The sequence below is a fragment of the Suncus etruscus genome, chromosome 5, assembly GCF_024139225.1.
Source record: "Suncus etruscus isolate mSunEtr1 chromosome 5, mSunEtr1.pri.cur, whole genome shotgun sequence".
NCBI classification, from domain to species: domain Eukaryota; kingdom Metazoa; phylum Chordata; class Mammalia; order Eulipotyphla; family Soricidae; genus Suncus; species Suncus etruscus.
In genome coordinates this window covers 79,072,258-79,096,209 of record NC_064852.1, presented here as the reverse complement: position 1 = coordinate 79,096,209, position 23,952 = coordinate 79,072,258, and the positions used below count along the sequence as shown (strand labels likewise).

The 23,952-nt window shown below is 35.6% G+C and overlaps 1 protein-coding gene across 1 annotated transcript in view; it reads left to right on the top strand.

Moving 5' to 3' along the window:
• The window catches only part of DPP4 (dipeptidyl peptidase 4), a 94,446-nt gene that overhangs the window by 18,795 nt on the left and 51,699 nt on the right, over positions 1 to 23,952 (top strand). The window contains exons 3-8 of the mRNA XM_049773366.1: positions 11,947 to 12,042; positions 12,429 to 12,520; positions 13,803 to 13,883; positions 19,753 to 19,805; positions 19,921 to 19,993; positions 21,858 to 21,978. Coding sequence (XP_049629323.1) covers positions 11,947 to 12,042; positions 12,429 to 12,520; positions 13,803 to 13,883; positions 19,753 to 19,805; positions 19,921 to 19,993; positions 21,858 to 21,978 — 516 coding nt within the window. The remainder of the gene's footprint in view (positions 1 to 11,946; positions 12,043 to 12,428; positions 12,521 to 13,802; positions 13,884 to 19,752; positions 19,806 to 19,920; positions 19,994 to 21,857; positions 21,979 to 23,952) is intronic.

The window sequence follows — 23,952 nt, the reverse complement described above, 5'->3', positions numbered from 1 at the left end:
TTCTTAGCAATGTCTATATAGATTCTTCAAACTAGTTAGTACTAAACTTTCAAATTTGTAAATAAATCTTTAATGGAACACAGCCACAGTCATTCATTAACATGTTGTCTATGTCAGCTTTCAGACTATAATGACTGATTTGAATGGTTTCAACAGAAGCATATAACCTCAATATCTAAACTATTTATGATATGGCCCTTTAAGCAAAGGTGTGTTAATCTGAGATTCAGCCTAATACAATAGATACTGTATTCTTTCTTTTTTTTAATACAATGAATATTGTATTCTTACTTCTGATAAAAACTTTATTTTATAGGTATAATATTTGTGTTTTATATAAATTGGGTACAATGGTCAATCTAGAAATTATGTTAGTTTTTATTAGCAGTGGGATTTTATATAAAAATTTATAAAGGCCGGAGCAATAGTGCAGCGGTAGGGCATTTGCCTTGCATGCGGCTGACCCAGGATGGATCTGTTTGATTCCCGGCGTCCCATCTGGTCCTCCAAGTCAGGAGTGATTTCTGAACGCATAGCCAGGAGTAACCCCTGAGCATCACCGGGTGTGGCCCAAAAACAAAACAAACAAAAAAAATTACACAGTCGGTATTTTGGATTTTGGGCAGAAATGAAGAGGGGATACAGAAGATCTTGCTCAGTTCTATAAAGGGTGTGAGAAACCCATGCTTGTGGATCTGGCAGGGGAGGCATGAGACATGAGGAGAAAGCTGGATTTTCTTGAAGAAGTTAGGGGTTGTGATAAGTGCTTCTTCTGGGTGCATATTGGCAACATCAGAAAGGAAATGGAAGTTCCTTCTCTTCTACTGATTCCATCCTTCTCTATTTTTTCCTAATGGCGACCTTTAAGGAAGCCTTTAGATAAAAAGGTTCAGGAATATAAGTCTTCTTCCCAACATTATAGAACAAAGAATATAAGCACTCATTTTGGGATGAAAGATCCTAAGTACCACAGACTTAGAGACTTAGTGGTAGCTTAGTGACAGTGGTAGGCTGGAAGTTGAACTCTGATGTAGATATTTCTGATTAAGCATACTACTTTTTCTACTACTCTGGTCACTTGGAGTTTGCATGCTAATTTGTAGAACTGTTTTCATGTGTTAGTATTATTGTATTGGTGTCCTAGTATTTGCACGGTCTGACTTCTGTCTTTATTCAACAATTACTTGAATGAAACTTATGATGTAACAGCTACTATTCTAAGCTCTAGTGATAATGGTAGTAAACAAAGCAAAGCACTGCAATTCAACAAAGGAGGCTAATACAATGAATATTTATATTATTAATAATTTAATAAATAAATTAGATAATATCACACATAATAGGCTAGAGGGGAAATCCAGCAAGGACAACAAGCACAATGCTATAATAACACCATGAATAGAGAAGTTGCAAGTTTTTACCCTGGGATGGAAGGAATATTTGAATAAAGACCCTAACACAGTGACAGGGCATGTATAAGGGGAAAATTGATCCAGGCACACACATATACACACACACAAACAAACAAACACACATATTCAACATAAAAAATAATCAGTTTCTCAAGCTGAATTGGACTCTGGGAATATCAAGGAGGCCAGTAGAGTTGGAATTATGCGATCATAGGGGAGGAGAAAGTAGAAGGCGTTGAATTAGGATAGATAATCCCTATCAGGTTGTTTTATTTTTTGTTTATTTTATTTATTGTTTTATTATTATTGCAATGCTGATAAATGTTGTTGTTTTATTTTTTGTTTATTTTATTTATTGTTTTATTATTATTGCTATGCTGATAAATGTGAATGGTTGGTTTGTCTGTCACTTTAAATAAAGTGATTATATTCCTAAAAAAATTGGTAACATTTTTGGGCTTTATTTAGCTGTACTCAGCAGATACAGTGGTTTTACACTCAGATCACTTCCAGGTTTGAAACTCAATCAGTTACATGAAAAACAAGCACCTTATGGCCTGTACTATATGTACAAGCTCATAGTAAAAATTGATCATCTAGAATTGATCTTAGGATTAATAGTCCCAGGTCTGAAGGCACAAGCTCAATGATGATGCATTTCTCACAAGCTACTTAATATACCTGGATGTTTCTCTGGTGATTGAGATTGCACACTAATGTTCTTGAATAATCAGGAAAACATCCCTCTTTACAAACCCCCAAATTCCATTGAATCAAGTGTTTTATTTCTAGGCTATGAGTTGCTGATTTCCACTGTAGATGATATTATGGTATTAGACATCTCAGTGGGAAAAAGTGATGCTCATTTGTACATAAGAAGTGATTAGACCATACTTATCCTAGATGTTTTCTCAATGTTATGCTCATATGAAGTCTCAAGAGTGTTTGGGTTATGAACACAGTTAAACTAAATGGGTATTATTTTACTAGTTTTATTCTTACTCTCTGCTCTACTGTTATGTCTCCAGGGTACAGATACTTTCTTGACTATTGTACTTGATTGTCTAGTACAAATTTGGAACAAGATATAATTTCATAAAGTATTTGGAAGGCTTTTTTAATTTTAAGTCACAATCTCAACTATATATATATACATATACAGATGTATTATCTCACTTTATCTTGGAAATCCTATGAGATAGATAATGCTATTATTATGATTTTGTGACTTAAAAATTGAGGTTTTGAAGGATTTAGTAATTTTCCCAAGGTCCCAGTGCAAGAAATGAATCTAGGCTGAAATCCAGGATCTGATTTCAAAACCACTGGGGACTAAACCTCTAACTAGTATTTGTTGGATAATACCAACAAAGTCTCCATCTGCTGCTGTATAAGACAGAGTATGAAGAGGCTTCTGGTCAATTCTTTTGCCTACTTAATTTTTCTTCCTCTGCTCCTCTGTCAAAGTCACTATTTTACTAGAGCAAATATAAGATTGAACTCATTTTATTTCTTTAGTATCAATATAAAATGTTCACTGATTAACATATGGAATGCAATAACTTTACAACCAGATATCATTTTTTATGTTTAACAACTTTATGAGTTTGAGCTATAAAAAGTGTATTGCATTTCTTGTTAGTTGTATTTCATTAGCCATTTATTTTCAACAATAGTTTATCTTTGTGAAATAGCATTATTATACATCATAGCTCAATACTGGCCAAATTTGTATATATGAATTAAATATTTTAAATATCCTATAATCATAAGGTATAATTTAAATATTGTTTTGCAAATATATAATATACTATAGAAGTATACTGTAGTATATTATAGCAATTGGTCAAAGTTAAAATATACTATGAAACATACTTACTTGGGTCTGGTCAGTCTGAAGTTACTTTTATTTTGAAAAAAATTTTTGATTTATAAAGATAGAATTTTAAAAGTGAATTATTAGGTAGAACCATTTTAAAAGCTACTATTTTACTATTTGACAGGCAAAAATGACATTTTTGTATGGTTCAACCTAATTGATTTTCTAACCAAAGATATGAAGTATAAAGTTGTTAACCTTTTTCTTGAATTTTGAATTAAAGAGAGATGGATCTAAGAGTTTCTTTATACACTGACGGGTAACATATGATTAACTGCTTTACTTGGCTAGCACAAGATTTCAACTGATAAGTCAAATGAACGACATGTCCCAGGCCCACCAGAAAAACCAAACAAGCAGCCAAAGACCTTCATCTGTTGCCACAGCAGTGCCCCATCAGTGAGCAAGTAGACAAAAAAGAAGAAATGTGAGCAAGTCCTCTAAGTGTTTGACAGAATAGGTTGTAACTTGGCAGCAAACTATGAACTTGCTAAAGGTCAAAACCTGGACTTGGCACTCGTGTCTCACAGAACTCGCTTATCTAGATGTTTCAAAAGTATCTTCCAATGTGCACTGCTTATCAAATGGCAAGGCAAAAAGCAAGAAACATTTGTTGTTCCACTTGCTTCAATTTAGCAGTGCTGTTCCGCTGCTGGGAGCCAGAATATGGAAAACTGACTCACAGGGTCATTGTAAAGAGTTCAGGAAGCCCAGCACAAAGCAAGAGTGGCCTGAGCTTTCAGAGATATCCCAGGATAAAGCAAAACTATATCTTTAAAATTGACATTGGAACTATCAGCAGCTGTTGGGCCTCATTTAAGCAAAGAATCTATCATTAAGGGGTCTCATCTCTACCTCTGGCTGTGCTGCAGACACAGGACTAAGAAAGGAAAGTAGGTAGGGCTGTTGTGTGGTGGCTTGGGGGAGGATAGTGCAGAAGGCTCTGCCAGAGAAGGACCCCTCGACCCCTCTGACCCATGAATCCTGGTACCATAGGAGAGCATCATTTGCAGTTTTTTTTTGTTTTTGTTTTTGATTTTTGGCAGGGGGGAACCATATCTGATAGTGCTCAGGGATTATTCCTTCCTGGTTCTGTGCTCAGAGATTACTTTTTACAGGGTTCTGGGGACCATATGGGATGCCGGAGACTAAACACGGGTCAGCCACTTACCTAGTGAGCATCCTGCCTGCTCTACCATCATTCTGGCCTGAAAGCTTTATTTCTAACAAGCTGAATCTGTGACTGGATGGACACACAGGTTCCACTCAAATAGGAATGTGGGTGGAGCTTGTTTTCATTTTGCACTCATTTGTTTTCTAAGAATTGACATAACCAGAAAAGGAAAAAAAATGAACTTGATTGTGGTATAAATTGTGAACCTAGAAAAATTGTGGTCTGATGAGAATGGATTGAGCAACCTCTGAGGTGGACAAGAATAAGTGTTGTATAGAAGCTCATCATGAATGAGAAAAACAACACCTGAGGCAGCAGGTGACATCACAGGGAATTTTGCATCAATTACCTTTCCATTATTTTTATTTTGCTTTTGGTCTGGGGGACCACATTTGGCAATATAGAGGAACTACTCCTGGCTGCCGTACTTCAAGTTGCTTCCAATGGTACTTGTGCAGTGCCAGGGATCAAACCTGGACTTTCTGCATATACTTTAAGCTGTCTCTCTACCCAATGTTTCATATTTAAATATATCCTGATAATCATTGACAAACAGCCTTATAAAAGTTAGCATTTAAGGATATAGCTCAATTTCCTTTCACAAAATGACATTATTTATAGATCTATGTTGTTATGTGTCTTTTATAAGTATTTAAATATGTATTTATGTATGTATGTGTATTGACTATGAATGCTTGACTATACAATTCTGTATAGTCTACTCAGTTTGTTTTAACAAAAAAGCAATAGAACAGGTGAGTTTAAGAACAACTTTAGAGACCTGAGGAATAATAGAAGAGTTTAGGTACTCGGCTTGCACTAAACTGACCTAAGTTCAATGATCAATGCTGCATTTGATCTCCAGAATCCCACCAGGATTTATTCCTGAACACAGAGTCAGTAGTAATCCCTGAGCAATATCATGTGAAGTTCCAAAACAAACAAAAATAAAAGGTCAAAAAAATCCCTAATACATTTAAATGTATTGCTCACAGGAAGTCTGTGAGTCAAATTCAAGTGCTAGCTCATTCAGTGTCTGGCGAGATCATATTCTCTGCCACGTGTCCACACATGGCAGGATCAAAAGAGCTCCCTAGGATGAATTTTAAAAGGGCACTAATTTCAGTCATGAGCTATATAACTTTACTACTTTATGAATATATAATCTCCCAAAAGCTCCATATTTGAAACACTATCATTTAAGGGATTAAGTGTTCAATATATGAACAGGGTGTGAACAAACATGAACATTTACTCAACTAAAATGTGTGTGTGTGTGTGTGTGTTTTGACTCCTTTCTCTGGATCATGGAAAACATTGTCACTACCATAGATGATCAATTCAGGTGACCACTGACACTGGCTTGCACATTTAGCACATTTAGTGTACCTGGCTCCCGATAGACCCCCAAATCATCCATCTAGAAGGAGGCAGCCTGGACCCAGAGTGTGGCTGAGGGACCCTGCCAGTACATCCATCAGCTCATCTCTATAGAATTACTGTCATTTTGGTGGTGCTCCTGAAAAAAAAAAAAACTGAGAATTTCAAGTTTAGGGATTAGCTAACTTTACAACCAGGAGTACCAAAGACTACTTAGTTCATCTTGTCCAAGGTGTTGTCTTATAGCTGCTGATGAATCTGCTCATCATTCAAGACAAAAAAAAATATGTTATTATCCCCAACATAGTCTCTACATGTTTCAGCCCACCAAGTGTTTTTCTCAGAAGTAGAGTCTGTATCTTCTGGTAGAATTCATTGAAACTGATAAAACTAAGATCTTGTAATACCATGAGAACCCATAGGTTGCAATTTCTGTTTCCAAGATTATGGAAAACACCAGTGTGAGGAAGAAGAAAATGGAGTATTATGCTCTTCTCTGGACACAAATCATAATCTTTTAAGTGCTTAAACAATAATTACTGAGGTTCCAAAACTCTTAAATTATCCCAAACTTTGAAGGGTAGCTTCTTTAGGGAATATCACTCCTGTGCATTAATGTGTGTAGGTGAAGGGTATTTTTAACTTAAAGTTAATAAAATACTTTCACATAAATAATGTGTCTGTAGAACTGAAGTGATATCACAGCAGTAGGGTGTTTGCCTTGCACACAGTGGGCCTGCAATGACCCGAACTCCCATATGGTCACCTGAGCATGCCAAAATCGATTTCTGAGCAAAGAGCCAGGTGTGGCCCCAAAACCCAAAAAAAATGTGTATGTAAATCATTTATGTAAACATATACATGAACAGTTAATATTACTATTGAGATCTTATATAATCACTTATATTTTTAATTATACTTTGAATTTGGGGACCTTTTTTCTGTTCATTAGGATTAATAGTTCTTGGGGCTGGAGTGATGGTGCAACAGTAGGGTGTCTGCCTTGAACTGAGGATGTTCCTCAGTTTGTTCCCTGGCATCCTATATGGTCCTCCAAGCCAGGAGCGATTTTGGAGTGCATAGCCAGGAGTAACCCCTGAGCATCACTGATGTGCCCAAAAAAAAAACCAAAATAAAAAAATTAATAGTTCTTGAAATAAGTATATTCTTAAGAATATTTTTCATCAGAATTTTTAACTACAGAAATCTGACACCAACAACAGCGATTGTGTGAAAAACCACAGAGAATGACTCAGGCAGGGGTTGGTCAACCTAATATGCCTGGAACCCAGAGTTGGTCTTATGCCAGAATACTTCAGGGGTGAGGTCTCCGTGTATTTAGGCCAAGGCTTTTCCTTTCTATTTCTCTCATATTTTGCTGGGCCTATGCAAACAACAATTGCCACTCACATACCTTTTTTTACTGTATTTCTTTCATCCTTATCCTTAAAAAAAAAGAGCTTAAAAAACTAGCTTGGCAATACCCTGTTGTAAGAATATCACAAAAGATTTTTCCATAAATTGCTAAACATCCTTATAATGAGCACTGTAATAAGAATTAAGAGCAATGAGCACTGTAGAGGGAGTCCAGAGAATCTAGTTTCTTCCCCATATATTTCTTTTTTAGTAATGTCTTTATTTAAACAACATAGTTACAAACATGTTTCTAGTTGGGTTTCATTCATAAAAAGAACACCCCCCTTCACCAGTGCAACCTTCACCCCACCAATGCCCCCATCTCCATCCTCTCCCATCCACTGCCTGTGGATGTCTTTACAAGAATTATATATATATATATATATACATATATATATATATATATGTATATATATATATCACTCACTACCATTGTCATGATAGTTGCTGGTGTAATTATTTCTATAACTGTGCTCACCAATCTTTATAGTAAACTTCATATCATGGGCTGGTCCTTTCAAAACTATCTATTGTCTTTGGATATTGTTAGTTAGGCTTTGCTTGCCCCATTTTGCTTTATACCCCTTTATCAAAGACTAATTAATTTTATGCCTGAGGAACATTCACTGAATACTCAAGTCTATTCATTAATCTGAGAGTCTGTCTTTGTTCTAATACCATGCTATTTTAATGACTATTGCTTTGTTTTACAATTTAAAGTTGAGGAAAGTGATGCCTCCCATTTTTTTTTTTAGAATTGCTTTAGCTTTTCATGGAGGTTTATTGTTTCAAATACATTTCAGGAGTGTTTGATCAACTTCTTTAAAGAATGTCATGGGAATTTTAGAGGAATTGCATTAAATTTGTACAATGCTTTGGAGAGTATTGCCATTTTAATGATATTAATCCTTCCTACCATAGACAGGGTATGTTTCCATTTTCTTGAGAACTTTTTTTTATCATATATTTACTTATACATATTCTTATGCTATAATGCACTCAATCATGTCTTGAAAAGTAAATGAAAATTTCATTTCTTATATCTTAAACTGAAAACATACCTAAATAGGTAACAAATGGCTACATGAAAAACTAATAAAATCACACTCATAATTTCAAAAGCAAACAAACAAAACAAAAGAATATTTTCAAATATCAGTTACTTTATATTTGATATATGAAAGAATGATCAAATGAATAAAAATAATTGAGGCTATTTAGGTGTGCAAATACAGACCTGTAGTTTTAGTAATTAAATATGAACTTCAAACAATATTTAAAGCACAGGACTTTCATTATTTATTTATTTGGTTGGTTTTGAGGGGCAAATGTGCTATTACTCTGGCCCACATTCTTTTTTAAGTATGGTTTGCTTTACTTTGGAGGGTCATTCCCTTTCTTCCTTTTCTTTTCTTTTTTTCTTTCTTTTCTTTTCTTTTTTTTTCTTTTCTTTTTTGGTTTTTGGGTCACACCCGGCCAGTGCTCAGAGGTTCCTCCTGGCTCTATGCTCAGGAATTGCCCCCGGCAGGCTCGGGGGACCATATGGGATGTCGGGGTTTGAATCAATGTCCTTCTGCATGCAAGGCAAAGGCCTTACCGTTGTGCTAACTCAGACAGCTTTGGAGGGCTATTCCCAATGGTGTTCACAGGACTGTGCAGAGCTACATCCCTTTAAAATTTTTTTCAGGCCATGGCTTCTTTCTTGTTGGGAGTTTGACAAGTCCAAAAGCTGATGTTTAGCCTTTTTCTATATATCTATTCACAAATATAAATAACTTTTGGGGGGTGAAATAGAGGACTGGACTGGAAAAAATACCAAAGAGTTAAGATTTCTTTAATTTAAGAGCTGGAGTGATAGCACAGCAAGTAGGGCATTTGCCCAACACACTGCCAAACCAGTTTCAATCTCTAGCATCCCATATGGTCTCAAGTCTGCCAAGAGTGATTTCTGAGCACTGAGCCAGGAGTAACCCTGAGCACCGCTGGGTATGGCTCATAAACCAAAAGAAAAATTCTTTAACTTAGTAAACAATGCCTTTAAACATCAGTAAAGTAATAAAATGAATATAGCAACTTCATCAATTTTAACTTAAGGTTTTAGAGAAAGAAATAAGATCATCAGATTATGTCTAGAAAAAAGCCCTCTAGAAAATTTCTTTAAAGACTATTTCTTGTGAAAATTACCTTTCCATAGGCTTAACAAAAGAACAGGATAAGGCGCTCTGTTTGCAATCCCCAAAATAATAAAAACTGAAATCATATAAATATTATGTATAGAAAATAATTATAGCTAGTTTTGTGATGGCAATTTGCCTATGTATGGAAAAAGAGAATTTGCAAAAAGACTTTTAGTAAACTCAGATTGATGCTAAAAAAAAATCTTCCCAAATGAAACCCAAGACTACAGAGTTGACCAGGTTGAGTAGACCAAAGAGACAGGCGCACACACAAAAGTGATCTCAACACAAGTCACTTACGAATGAGCTAGATTTTATGAAAGAGAGGGGGGTATGTAAAATTGTAGAAAGACTACCATAGAAGCAATTTAAGACAAAAAATGATAAAATAAAAAAAAGTCAAAAGGGTTCAGTAGGCAAATAAATGTGACTCAATTTATTCAGCCTAGAGAGTGATAAGCTTATAGAGTTTGTTCAGGCTAAGGGATTTGAGTTTTTTTTTTTTTTTTTTTTGGTAGGCCACTCTGTAGGGTTCTGGCGATTTAACCTGAGTTGGCTGCATGCAAAGGCAAGAGCTTTACTCATTGTCCTTTGGCTCCAGCTCTGAAAGTATTATTTAGGAAAATGACTCTATTGGTATTGGAGTGGAAGGATTGGAATGGAAGAACCTAACCATGGACAATACTAGCAGAATATAGAAGCATAGGATTATTTAGGGAAAACTAGTTATGAAAAAAAACCCAAATATTTTAGTAAGTTAAGAATAAAGTAGGAGGGTTGGAAAGATAGCATTGTGGAAGGAGTTTGTCTTGCAAGCGGCTGACTCAGGACTGACAATGGTTTGAATCCCGGCATCCCATATGGTCCCACGAGCCTGCCAGGAGCAATTTCTGAGCACAGAGCCAGGAGTAACTCCTGAGTGCGAGCACTGCTGGGTGTGCCCCCCCCCCAAGAATATAATGGAAAATTTTAGCTACAAATATCCAACATAGCAATGGACATATGAATTTAAGTATGTGATTGCCTAAGATAATGAGCAAACATTTATCAATTATTAACTGGAAAACACATGAAGCCCAGAAAATTATATTTTCTGGAGTTATTAGGAAGGAGGTAGAGAGGAGCAAAAAATATTAAAGACTGACTCTCAGGGCATCTACGTTAGTAGCCAACAAACTGAATCCATGTAAAAAATTAAAAACTAGTGATTAGAAATGAGGATAACTGAGATAAATTCAAGATGAGTTCCATCAAAACTTTCAGCAAGTTCAAGGAAAAGTGATTATAGAAATACAGTGACACAGAACTAGATGACCAGATGACTTCAATATCTGTGCTGAGTGAGAAGGCTTGAACCGTACTTAGGGCTTCAAAAAAAAAAGTTCTGTCCTTACACAGTCTGTTACATGAACACATGCAGTGATTGACTGGAAGTATGTCAGTTGAAATTGGTAATTATAAGTACATACCTATCTAATTTCAAATACCCGGTATAGGAAAAAAGGGGAAGTTAAAGATCTCTTTAATATCTCTTAAATATTGATTACAAGTTGAAATGAAATTGTGTTTGTAGAACATGCTGTTAATTTAAAAAATAAAAACACAAGCATTGCATAATTCCACCCTGGTGTACAGTATAAAATTTTAAAATCGACGAATGAGAAAATAAAATTATATATGAATCAGTAGACATTGACAACAGAGCCAAGGTTGTCTGACAGGAAGAGGACAGAAGCTAAGAGAAAGGGTGGTAGACTAAATTTTTAAGAAAATAGCTTTACTCTGGGGCCGGAGAGATAGCACGGTGGCATTTGCCTTGCAAGCAGCTGACCCAGAACCTAAGGTGATTGGTTCGAATCCCTGCGTCCCATATGGTCCCTCGTGCCTGCCAAGAGCTATTTCTGAGCAGATAGCCAGGAGTAACCTCTGAGCACCGCCAGGTGTGGGCCCCCTCCAAAAAAAGAAAGAAAATAATTTTACTTTAACTTTATTTATTTTTTTTTTTTGAGTCACATCCGGCAGCGCTCAAGGGTTATTCCTGGCTCTACGCTCAGAAGTCTCTCCTGGCAGGCTCGGGGGACCACATAGAATGCCAGCATTCGAACCACTATTTGTCCTGAATCAGCTGTGTGCAAGGCAAACGCCCTAAGGCTGTGCTCTCTTCGGCTCCTTTATTTTAACTTTAAAAATTATCATTACTAAAAGTACAACCATATTATATTTTACCTGACATTGTTGATCTAGACCTTGTAAATGAAATTCATTAATATAGTTAAATATGCCTATATATTTAGCATATATATGTAAAACATAAAGCATAAGTGTATACTTTAACTGTTAAATGAATTTTACAATTTGTGAATCGAAAGTCTTTTAAAATGCATTTTACATTTTATTTTGTGACCAATGCTACAGGGAACCATTTTTAAATTTTATCCAAAATACATTTTCCCACATTACTGAAAGTTGTTCTCTCTCTCTCTTTTTTTAATCTCTCTCAACCTGCAGACAAAGGTGTAATTGACAGTCGTAGAACCTACAAATTGGAAGATTATTTAAAAAGTACTTTTAGAACAATGTATTACTCATTGATATGGATTTCAGGTAAGGATTTGGGATAAAGAAGGGAAGTTTTTACACATCTGTTCATTTTGTTAGGTTCTGAGGCAAAAAAATTTTAATAGCATTATAAAATTTTTCTTATTTTTAAAACACTATGGGAAAATATTTTTCTAGTTAAGGGTACAAAAAGAGATAAAACAGAAACTATATATAAAATATATTAAAAGATTTAAATAGGAATTGAAGCCTCATTAAAAATACAAAAATGAATGCTTACTTGTATAATATTCATAATTTAATGTTTTCCCAACTTGGAAATGTTTATTCAGTAGCCATATAAGCTTATATCTTAAATTTTTATGGCATAACTTTTATTGATCCTTAATTGCAACTTGGAATAATAGTTTGGCCATATTTTTTCTCTTTAGATTATGAATATCTCTACAAACGAGAAGATAATATCTTGCTATTCAATGCAGAATATGGAAACTACACCACATTCTTGGCGAACAGTACATTTGTATGTTTAATCACATAATTAATTCATGCTTTGAGGAAATTCTGAGGATTTTTTTCCATAACCTTTCAATTCATGAGCTAAGATCGTTTTCCATCCTGTTGGACTCTCTCTGCAGCATATGGCACAGTGGATCTTTCTCTCCTTGAAACGCTTTCTGCCTTGCCTACTTTCTTGTCTTTGATGATTCCTCCTCCTCTACTCACAATCCTATGAGTAAGTGCTCTTGGAGACTTTGTCTTCACCTGCTGCCTTCTCTCCGTGCTTTGCATGCTCTCCTTCAGTGAATTTCATTCCCTTCCACAACATTATTGCTTTAGCTCGCTTTGATTCTGTCTTTAGGATACAAAGCCTCCTCCGAAGGTTTAAATCCAATCTTTCCATTAGTTTACTGGCCCCTGCAGGCATTAGAACTTGGTACCTTAATCTAAACAAGTTCTTTTCCCTTCACTCTCTTGCAGCCAAAGATATCATGTTCCCTTCCCTGTTCCCTTCCTTTATTACCAAACTTAATAAACAGTGCTCTCCGCCAAATCACTGAGCTCCCATTTCTAGCTAAATCTTACATTTCTTCTTGATTCCTCTGTCATACTTAACTATTCTACAAATCCTATTTTCCCTATATATGCCAAGCGTCTTTCATAGTTCCACCTCTACAAGTAGCTCTGGTCCCAAATCTGTTTAATATTTGGCAATGTGTTCTGGGTTTCTGTCTCCATCTTATAAAACAGAGACTACGGTTTTATCCCAATCTAGGGTTGACATAACACACCAGTTTTAATCTCATCTCCCCTGTCATCTCATCTCACTTCATCTCTGTTACTTTGTCACTAATTATCATTGTAAGAGATGATTCTATTAATTTCACATGCTAACAGTATTTTATAGTTTTGCTTCTTATATTTGTGTCCTGGCTATTTTTCTAGTTTATATCCTTTACCTCTTATTCTGACACTGTATTCCTCTTACACCTAATTATTAAATAATCTCTCAACATGGGCTATTATTTATGTTCTTCCTAGTGAGAATGTTCTTCCTCTGCTTCTGATACGATCCTTGAGAACCTTTGCTTGATTAGAATTAATCCTTCCTTCCCTGGTTCTCTAATCCTGATCACCATCCTCCTTGCATTATGTTGTCTTAGGGAGGGGGATTACTACCTCAACTAGACTGGGAGCTCCAAAGGCATCATTCATATGTCTGAAATTATATCCAATACAGATTAAGTACTCAGTATTGTTAGTAAAATAAATTGTTTAATAGTTCTTTTTTTATTGATTTCCAGGAGGAATTTGGACATATCATAAATGATTATATAGTCTCACCTGATAGACAGTTTGTTCTCTTGGAGTACAACTATGAGAAGGTAAGAGAAATGTTTTTTTTTTCTGTGATATTTAATGTATACAATGAGTAAAGTGATTTATAACTGATTTTCCATATAGGATTATTTAAGATAAATACTTAGGTAACACAATATACACTAAAAACAGATTAATTCAGATAGAAAACTTTTTCATTCTAGTTTATAAAAGAAATGACCAGCAAATGTTCTTTCAAAAAGTAATTTTCAGATACTAAGCATTATGAATATTTAGATGCTGAAAACATTAGTAAATGGAATAGAAGTTATAAAGACATATATGACTTAAAGTAAGGTATTCCTGACATGTGCATCAATAAGACTTCTCTAATTTTACTGAATAAAACACCAAGTATTTGCTTTACAAAGAGCTAAACTTGGGTCCAGGAGATGATTCAAAGGACTGCATGATTCTGAAACCCTGATTGTTACCAGGAATTACATATGGTGATCTTACTTTTCTCCTTCAAAAGCAAAAGATAAACTCATCCTCTTGAGGAAATTATCTTTTGGAAGATTAGGTAGGAAGACTCTCAAGAGGTGCTCACAAGTTCCAGGTGCTCACTGTTGATTTTTAGCCAACCACACACCATCAGTCCAGTATAAGGACCTGAGGCTATGATGTTGCTTGGGCTCTACCATCCAGGCTACCCAAGTGATGTGAGTTTCCTCCAAGAACACACCTAGAAATTATTAGGAGTCTTCAGAAGTGCACCTAGCAACACTCAATGCTTAGAGGGGTCATGTGATGTTGCCATTGAACCTAAGTGAGGCACATGTCAAAAAGGCACCCTAACCTTACCCCACTCCATCCTGAAGAAAATCTGCAGGGTTGCCCTTACTACCTTTCAGTCTACAGACCCTACCGTATTACAAACCACTTTAAAGACAGTCTCAATTATGGCCATCAATGCATTGAAGAGCTTCTTTCAGTTTTGTTCAGTCTCTCAGTTGGACACAAGATTTTCACACACTCAGAAAAGCTTATAGGTAGCTGCAAATTGACAACACTGTTAACTGAAGCTTTTGGTTATTGGTGGATTTGATTAAAGTTTTTGAGTATATGAAATGTTTAGACATGTAGAAAAGTAAAAAACTTGGGGTACTAATTCTGCATTGAAAATAATACAGAGTTGTTAGAAATCTCCAGCTATGTTGTTTTTCAAGATAAATAATAAGTACTAAATGGTCTTATCCACAATCAAGTGATCCTACCCTTCAGAAGCAAACCAGTGCCTGTGCTGATCCTGTCAGCAGGCAAGGCAATTGTCAACTTCTTTCTCTCAGTACTTTCTAGGACCAGTGATGTACACCCCCTCACACAGCTCATGTGTCCGACAAAAAACAAGTCCCAGGCTGATGAACAGAGACATTTAATCCCTTACAACAGTCAACGGTGTTTATATAGGACCAAGAGAAACTGGGATACCTTAAGGGTAACAGGACATAGTCCAGAAAGAAGGAGAGTAGGTGAGGTACTGGGAAATAGCTCAGCATGAACAATGGGGTTTAGGCAGCATTAATATATATATTAATATATATATATCATAACCAGTACTCTGAGGAAGAGGGCAGCCCAATTAGAAATAATAATGGGGAGATATTGCCCCCCTTTGTGCTGTCCATCCCCATCTCTGGTGTGATGAGGTCTCCAAAGCTTTCAGCCTCAAGGAGAAGCCCTGGAACAATCGCTTTACATGAACCCCTATAATAAATATCTTTACAGGGGTTATATCTCCCAGTTGGTTCAAGAACAGCATCACAGGGGGCATCCAATTGTTCCTACACCTTCCTCATTTCAAGATGCTAACTCACAGCCATAACTTTTACCCTGGAATAACCATACTAGGCATTTTCCAGAAATCAATATTATATTAGTTATATGATCTATGAGCAAATCAGAGACCTGGACCAATTTTAGAAGATGTCATCAAATTAATGAATTATAATTTTTTAATTCAATATGTACAGAATAAAAACAATTGAAGGTTTTACAAACATTTCCAATGCCTAGATTTGATTTTTAGTTTTATAACTGGGCATGCATTTGGCATATGTACATATTTTATACTCATTTTTCTAATGATTAAACAGGGCTGATAATCACTGTGTAACAGTTGTCCATGTTGAAGACAAACATATTAAAATTGTAAGGTTGGGTAGAAACAGAAAAGTCAATACCAGTTAAATTTGCCATTTAGCCAAGTTCAGTAAGTGCCATTTGTTGTATACTAAGGGGAGTATTTTATTGGCAGACCTCATTTGCTATATTTTTGAAGAGTACTTAGGTATTTTTAGTTGCTTTTGCCATTTTCATTCTGTCTCCTTTCTTTCTCCATCCATACATTTTAGTCAGTTCCCAAAGAACTTCTTTAAACCTACATTTTTGATCAATATAGCTCAGCAGTAGGACTCTTTACATATGAAAGAGTTTGACCCCTATCACTGCAAAACAAAAAAAGCTATCTTAGTCTCAGGACTGGGGATGTGGCTCAATGGTAGAGCATTTGCCTCACATATGTGAGTCCCTGGGCTTTTTCCCTGGTATAGTAATAAAGCTTTAATCTGATTATGCCTATGCTGAAACCCTCATTAATAGATTCCTATAATTTCATTCACAAATGGAATATAGCAGGGGTCTCAAACTCGCAGCTTGCGGGCCGTTTGTGGCCCTCCATACAAAAATTTGTGACCCTGCCCTAGAAGAATCTTTTTTTGTTTTGTTTTGTTTTAGTTGTTTGGGTCACACCCCCCCCCCAATGTTCAAGGCTTACTACTGACTTTGCACTCAAGGATCATCCTGACTTTGCCTCCTTAGGCCCCCAGGTAAATTGAGTTTGAGACCCCTGGAATATAGATTTATTTCATTCACAAATCTATTCTTGACACTATCAGAAAGATCTACTGCCTCTCTGAACTCATCTCTGCACTTTCTATGCTTGTCATGTTCTTCTCATGCTTGCCTGTTTCATATGGACATATTAAAAATGCAGGTACATTTAGCCTACCCCAAATTAATTCAGGATAGTTAACAGGGGGAAAAAAGAACAGGGGAACAGACTAGGGTAGATTGAAGAGCTCACAGACACTCAAGTGATTCAATAATCTCACTTTAAAAGATTTTTGTGTTTCCTTTTGTTTGTTTTGTTTTGAATTTGGGGCCACACTACACTCTGCACAGAGCTTACTTCTGGCTCTGTGTTCAGGGATCACTCTGGTAGTACTCAGCAAACCATATGTGCTGCTGAGGATTAAACCAAGGTTAGATGCATACAAGTGACTTACCACCACTTGTGCTGTCTCATTGGTGCCCAAAGTTGAGTCTTTTAAGTGCACTGTTCTTTATTTTTCTCAAGAATCTCATCTCCGTCTATGAGGGAAAAAATTGTTTTTGGTTCCTTCCAAAACCTTCTTTTAACATCTCATATAGTTTTCTTTTTTTTTTAAGTAATTCAATTTCATACTTTCTTCAGTCACTTTATCTAGCATTACTCCTTGCCCCTTTCTACCACTTATTCTCATTAACACTTCTCTGATAATTCTTGACCCTTGCCTATGTGGAAGATTTCTGTCACTAACCTTTATTCAAATGCATCTCTGCCTCCCCAAAGTATAATTTCTGATTCCTGCCTCTGTCCACCCACTTTCATTACAGCCCTTGGTGTAGATGTTCTGTATTGTAACTTATGTCTCCATCTTAGTCACTCAAGTGTGAACTCCTCAAGGGAAGTGGCCCCATATTATTCACTAATACCTGACTGAACATAGTTGTTAATATTTATAGCCTAAATAAACTGATGTGTCTAAGAAGCTAAGTGAACACTGAGTTTTTTCTTAGGCCACATAAGGAACTTGTCATCATCAAATGATCTTGAGCCTTTTAAAACTTTTAAATAATTTTAGATGTCAGTTTTGATGCTAGCAAATATTATTCACAGGTGTTTCCCAGAAACAAGCAGGGGTGTGTCAAATAATCAAGGAATTAAAAAGGAATGTTTTTCTTCCAAAAAGTGATGAATAAACAAGTACTTGTTGACATAGGGGATAAAAGTGAGATAAATGATATCTGGGAAACACTCTTCAATGTTGGGTACCTCGGCTTGTGCCTCAGTTCTCCCATTAGATAGTTGAAAAGTCTTGAGTTATCCACTTTACCTATTTAATTTTTTTAAGTAAGATTTGATTTTTATTTTAGCTTGGTTTATTTCTTAAACATGTATCATGGGGCTTGCATTAGAACAGATTCAGACATTTAGAAATGAATAAAACACCATATCTTACTCCTAGGACTACAATAATAAGGACATATTATAAAGAAATTTCTTTTAAAATAAATTTAATACATAAATTATTCTTAATGTCAGAGATTATATTTTTTAAATCTTCTGTTTTATTTTTTCTACTTCTTCTTGGGTTTAATTCCTCATCCTGCTTTATTTCATACAAAGAAACCATTCTGCATTCTTCCTTGTATTATATTTTTCTTTAATTTTTATAATTCTATTAAGATGGTTTATTTTTATTTTTTAGTTTTGGGGCTAATTTTACCATGCTAAGGGGTTACTCTTGGCTCTGCACTCAAGAATTACTCTTGACAGTGTTAGGGGGGTTATATGAGATCCAGGGATTGACTTGGGTCTGCTGTGTGCAAGCCAAGAACCCTATACACCCTCTTAAGCCCCAATATAATTTCTTTTCTTCAAAGTTATTTATTTTAATCTATAAAAGTGTAATTGCATTTCCCATTGTTTCTGTAAATCACTCACTTGATGAGACCTCATGGACTTTTTCCAAGCCACCTGGTATGGCCCTAATTTGTTTACTTTAAATGAATAGAATTTAAATGAATAGACTAGGGGCCAGAGAGATAGCTCAATAGAGTGCAGACTGCATGATTAGAAATGAAAGAGACATATTGTTAAACATTTGACAAAACCCAGAGAACATATAATACAGGGTAAACCAAATGTAAACAATGAACTTTAGTTAATAATGCATCAATATTGGCTCATCAGCTGTAACCTATGTACCACAAACACTGTAATTTATTAATAACAGGAGAATGGTGGGAGTGGAATTAAAAAGGGAATGATAGGGAAGTGGTTGTGCCGATGCATGACTATATAGAAACTGCATTTTCCACTCATTTTTTTGAAAATCTTTAGACATGTTTCAAAAATAAAATCCATTATTACTATTATTTCTATTAATTTGAATTAATGTTGGGGCCATATCCCATAGTGCTTAATATTGCTCCCAAGTCTGTGCTCAGAGATCATTTTTTCTTTGCTTGTGGGGAGTTTTAATCGGGCCTCACTCAAGCAAGGTCTGTGTTTCAGTCATTTGAGCTATCTTCCAATCCTTCCCTCATTTCTGATATTGATCATTTATGCATTTGATGCACTCTTATTTTATTTATTTCACTATTATTATTATTTTGGGTTGGGAGCCACACCTGATGTGCATTTTGCTATCACACTCATCTGCTAAAACAAAGTCTGGTCAATGCTAAGAATATGTTTGTACAAGAGGTATCATCAATCCACTGTGGTCTTTAGGAGACTTCTGGTCATTAGTGTTGTCAGAACCAAATTACAGATGGAATCTGGAGAGGTTTGGAGTTCTGGTGATTGAACTTCTAGCCTTATACACTTAAGGCAAGGGCTTTGCTACTGAACTACATCCCCAGCCTAGAGATATTGCTGTGCTCTAAGATATGTTCTCACTCCTAAATCCCAAAAATATAGACATAATATAATATGATAAAACTGGAGAATTATACAGTATAAATTACTTTTTCCCTTATATTTAGTTCCTATAGCAAATGACAGCAATCACAGAACCCTGAAATATCTATTGTTGTTTTCTTTAGCAATGGAGGCATTCCTACACAGCTTCATATGACATTTATGATGTTAATAAAAGGTCAGTGACTTTCTTATAAAATGGATCATAATTTATAGTCTAATAATATTTTTAAGGTCATGGTGGCTTGGTAATTTTATTTGGTAATGTTTCTTTTCATCTTTTATTTTTCCAGACAGCTGATTACAGAACAGAAAATTCCAAACAACACACAGTGGATCACATGGTCACCAGAGGGTCACAAATTGGTTAGTGAGACTCTTTCACTAAGTATACAATGAGAATACAATACACTGAGAATACAATGACTCAGATATTTATTATGTGGAAGTTATTAGCCCTGCTATAAAATAGAGCCTTAGCAAGCCAACACTGCACCATTAAGTATATACATCATCACTTCAAATGTGATTTCACTACCCTGCATTAAAGTCCTAAAAACTTGTAACCTTCTGTTTAGGTTAGAATTTATTTGCTGGGAAAACGCTCAGTAAATTCTTGTATTCACATCTCTTTTGAACTTAGGTTTTGGGGGGTGTATTTTTTTAAATTTATTTAAAGAAAATGCAACATAGTTGACATAGTTGATCAGAATACATTTGTTTCCAGACAAGTAAAATCAAAGTTATTGAAATAAATTAGAAAGGAAAAATAAAAGGTAAGAGAAAAAGTTAAAAAAAAAAAGAAAAAATGTACAGTAGCAAGCACATTTTTGTAAATTATTTTATTTTCAATGAAGTGAATAAAACAATAGCAGACGGTTTAGTTTAGTAAGCTCTGGTTGTTAGCTGTCCAGTCTGTTAAATTGTTCCTATAGGGATGACAGCAAATGAAGTTGTCCAGAGATCCAAAGCACTATTACTCCTACTACAACTTTTAAGAGTATGTACTCAGCTGCCAGGCCTCCTGGAAGAAGAAAGATATGGGGGCAGGGTACTCACACTTATTCCAAAAAGCCCTGCTGATATCAGCCAAAAAAAGCCAGTGTATCTAAAGTTTAGTCAGATTGGTGTCCCCAAAGGATTTCTTAGAGGGTCAGTGATGTGGCAGGGCCATCAGGGAATTGGTGATTGTGGGTGATGGAGGCAGCATGCTTAGCTTCAATAGATCGGGCTTAGCCTGCCTTCTCCCAAGATAGTCAGCTTTCTTCTGCACGGTGCCATGTACCCACAATCTTTCATGACCTGGTTTACATCTTGTTCAAAAACCGAACATGATTCTGACAGAGCTGACTGGTTGGAACATCTTTGTTTGTTTATTTGTCTTATCATTTATTATTTTGGCACCACCCCAATGATGCTTAAGGACTAGACTTGGCTCCCTAAGGTTTACTCTAGTTTTGCTTGGGGACTCAGCCAACATGGTTTTCTGTATACAAAGTGCTCCATGCCCCTCTTAGACCCTATACACAATTATTTCTAAAAGACATACTTGCTTTATGCTAACTCTTAGACTTTTTCTATGTTACTATGAACATACCATTTTTTGTTATGCGAGTAGAATGATAGAAGTCCAAAATAATCTAAGAGGAATACAAAATATTTATCTACCGTTAAATTTTCTCTCTAGGAATGCAAGAAACTCAGTTTACTCCACTCCCCTAAAGAGGAAAGAAATGCAAACATAGGTCTCATTCTATACAGCTTATCCTATATCATCTCCTTACTTCATCATCAAAAAGAGATAATTATAAAGTTAGTTTTAATGTATATGACATGTTTTTTCAAATAATTTTGGGGTCACTTTGTTTTATTTTGTGGTTGAGGCTGCACTCAGCTGTGTTTACTTCTGGCTATGTGCTCAGATTCATTACTAGTTATACTTAAGAGATTATCTACAGTACTTGCGACTGAACCCAGAGCAGTCACATGCTCACTGTACTTGCTCTAGTCCCCTTCCTCCCACCCCACTTAGGAGACTTTGTAGTTCTTGTGTTAATAGTTTAAAATAAAAGGTGTTGAACACAAATGAATCTTTATCTTTCTCAACTTGAATAAGGAAATTATTACACTTGTGTAGCAACTTTTAAAGGATAAAATAATGATAATTATTCAGAATTCTAGGATAACAATATAAAATGCTATTATTTATCAATATTTTTAATCTTTCTAGGCATATGTTTGGAAGAATGATATTTATGTTAAAATTGAACCATATTCAGAAAGTCACAGAATCACCTGGAATGGAAAGGAAAATTCCATATATAATGGAATAACTGACTGGGTTTATGAAGGTATAAACTATACATTATTTTTTCCCCTCAAAAAATTCTCTAAGCCTATCAGAAAATAGTGGCAGTCACGGTAAGGTGCCTTTTCTAAAATGCCTTGGAATCTCAGCACCCATAAGACCAGGTAGAGCACAAAACAAGCATTTGTAAGCAGTAACTCCTGCTGTCCTCATTGTGTCTCAATGTTGCTTTGTTTTTGAGTCTGCTGGTACAAAGAGCCTTTCTGTGTAGGTAGCTTTTCTGCTTTATTGGAGCATGAAACCCTGCAGATTAGCATCATATGTTTCTCTAACCAGGTTTGCCTATCCCAGAAGCTACCACTGACTAGCAATCTCCAAACTTAGAAAACATTCGGAAAACATTTCATGTAAAATTTCGACACTTTGATGTTCTTTCTGATCATTTACCAGGTCTCATGCTTACTCAAGTCATCTTATACTTCACAGATAACAAAGTTTTCCTTCATGACTTAATTTTGATTATTTACACAGTATGAATTGAATTTAATTAAATGGATAAAATTGTTCACTTAAGTTTCCAAAAAATCAAAAAATCACTGTTTTGAAATAGTTGAATTCCTATGATCCAAACAAATAAATGACTAAATATTATTATGGAATTTATTAGCACTAGTCACATAGAGAATAAAAAACTTCAAGTCTGTTCCCAGGGCATGTTACTCCCTGCTCCTCCCTGGAACAGTCAGTCTGAGATAGAAACAGATCTTCCTAGGGAGAATAGAGGCTCATGTTCAGTTCCAGATCCCATTACCACATGTTCCCCAAAATCTGAGAGGGAATGTCTCTCTTTTTTTGCCACACACACACACACACACACACACATATCCTCAACACTGCACCCTAGATAATGTATAGATCTTGAGCCCTGAGCATTGCTGGGTATAGCCCCAAACAGAAACTAAAACAACGAGAAGAATTATCTAAGTTTTTTCCGAAGGTAAATTATAGCAGGAGTTTCTCTTGCATGCATGCTCGTGTGTGTGTGTGTGTGTGTGTGTGTGTGTGTGTGTGTGTGTGTGTGAGTGAGTGAGTAAGTGAGTGAGAGAGAGAGAGAAAGAGAATTCTTGAGTAAACCATTCATGAGTAAATTAATGATTTCACAGTACTAATGTTAGGCTCTCATGAAATAGGACTTTAGTTTTTGCAGGGAAATTTCTGATGCTAACTTTGTAGAATTTAAAAATGATCCTTAGAAAGAAAAGAGTGCACTTGTTTCTATATATTCACTCTGTCATTGGAGCTATTTGCTCTGCTGCAGCAATGAATACATGTCATGATCAAACCTATGTTTAGAAAATCTATATTTTCATATGCAAAAGAACAAAGTTGCAAGCCTTGTACCCCGAAGAAACCTATAACCTGGAATTTATGCCCAGACCTTTTCATATTCCCAAGTAGTTTTCTTTCTGTTTTTACTTTACCTTTATATTCTAATGAATTGTTACTTTTTCATTTCTTTTTTTTATTGGGGGGTCACACCAGCAGCACTCAAGGGTTACTCCTAGCTCTATACTCAGAAATTGTTCCTGGCAGGCTCAGAACCATATGGGATCGGAATTCAAACCACCATCCTTCCACATGCAAGGCAAACACCCTACCTCCATGCTATCTCTCCGGCCCCAGGATTGTTTTTGTTTAGTTAATTAGTATCTTTTTTAAAAAATGGCAATACTTTATCTTCTTAGAAAGCTAACTCTATGAAAGTTTATTTGAGTATGAAGATGGTTTACATAATCAGTCCTGAAGATAAGAGGTTTTTTTTGATCATATGGGAACTCAATGTCCAGCTTTTTGAGAAATCTCCATATTTTTTTTTTTCATAAAGGCTGGACTAGATGGCATTCCCACCAGCAGTGAATGAGAGTTCCTTTCTCTCCACATTTCCACCAGCACTGATTTTTCTTGTTCTTTGTGATGTGTGTCAGTGCCTGAGGCTTGAGATGTTACCTCATAGTTA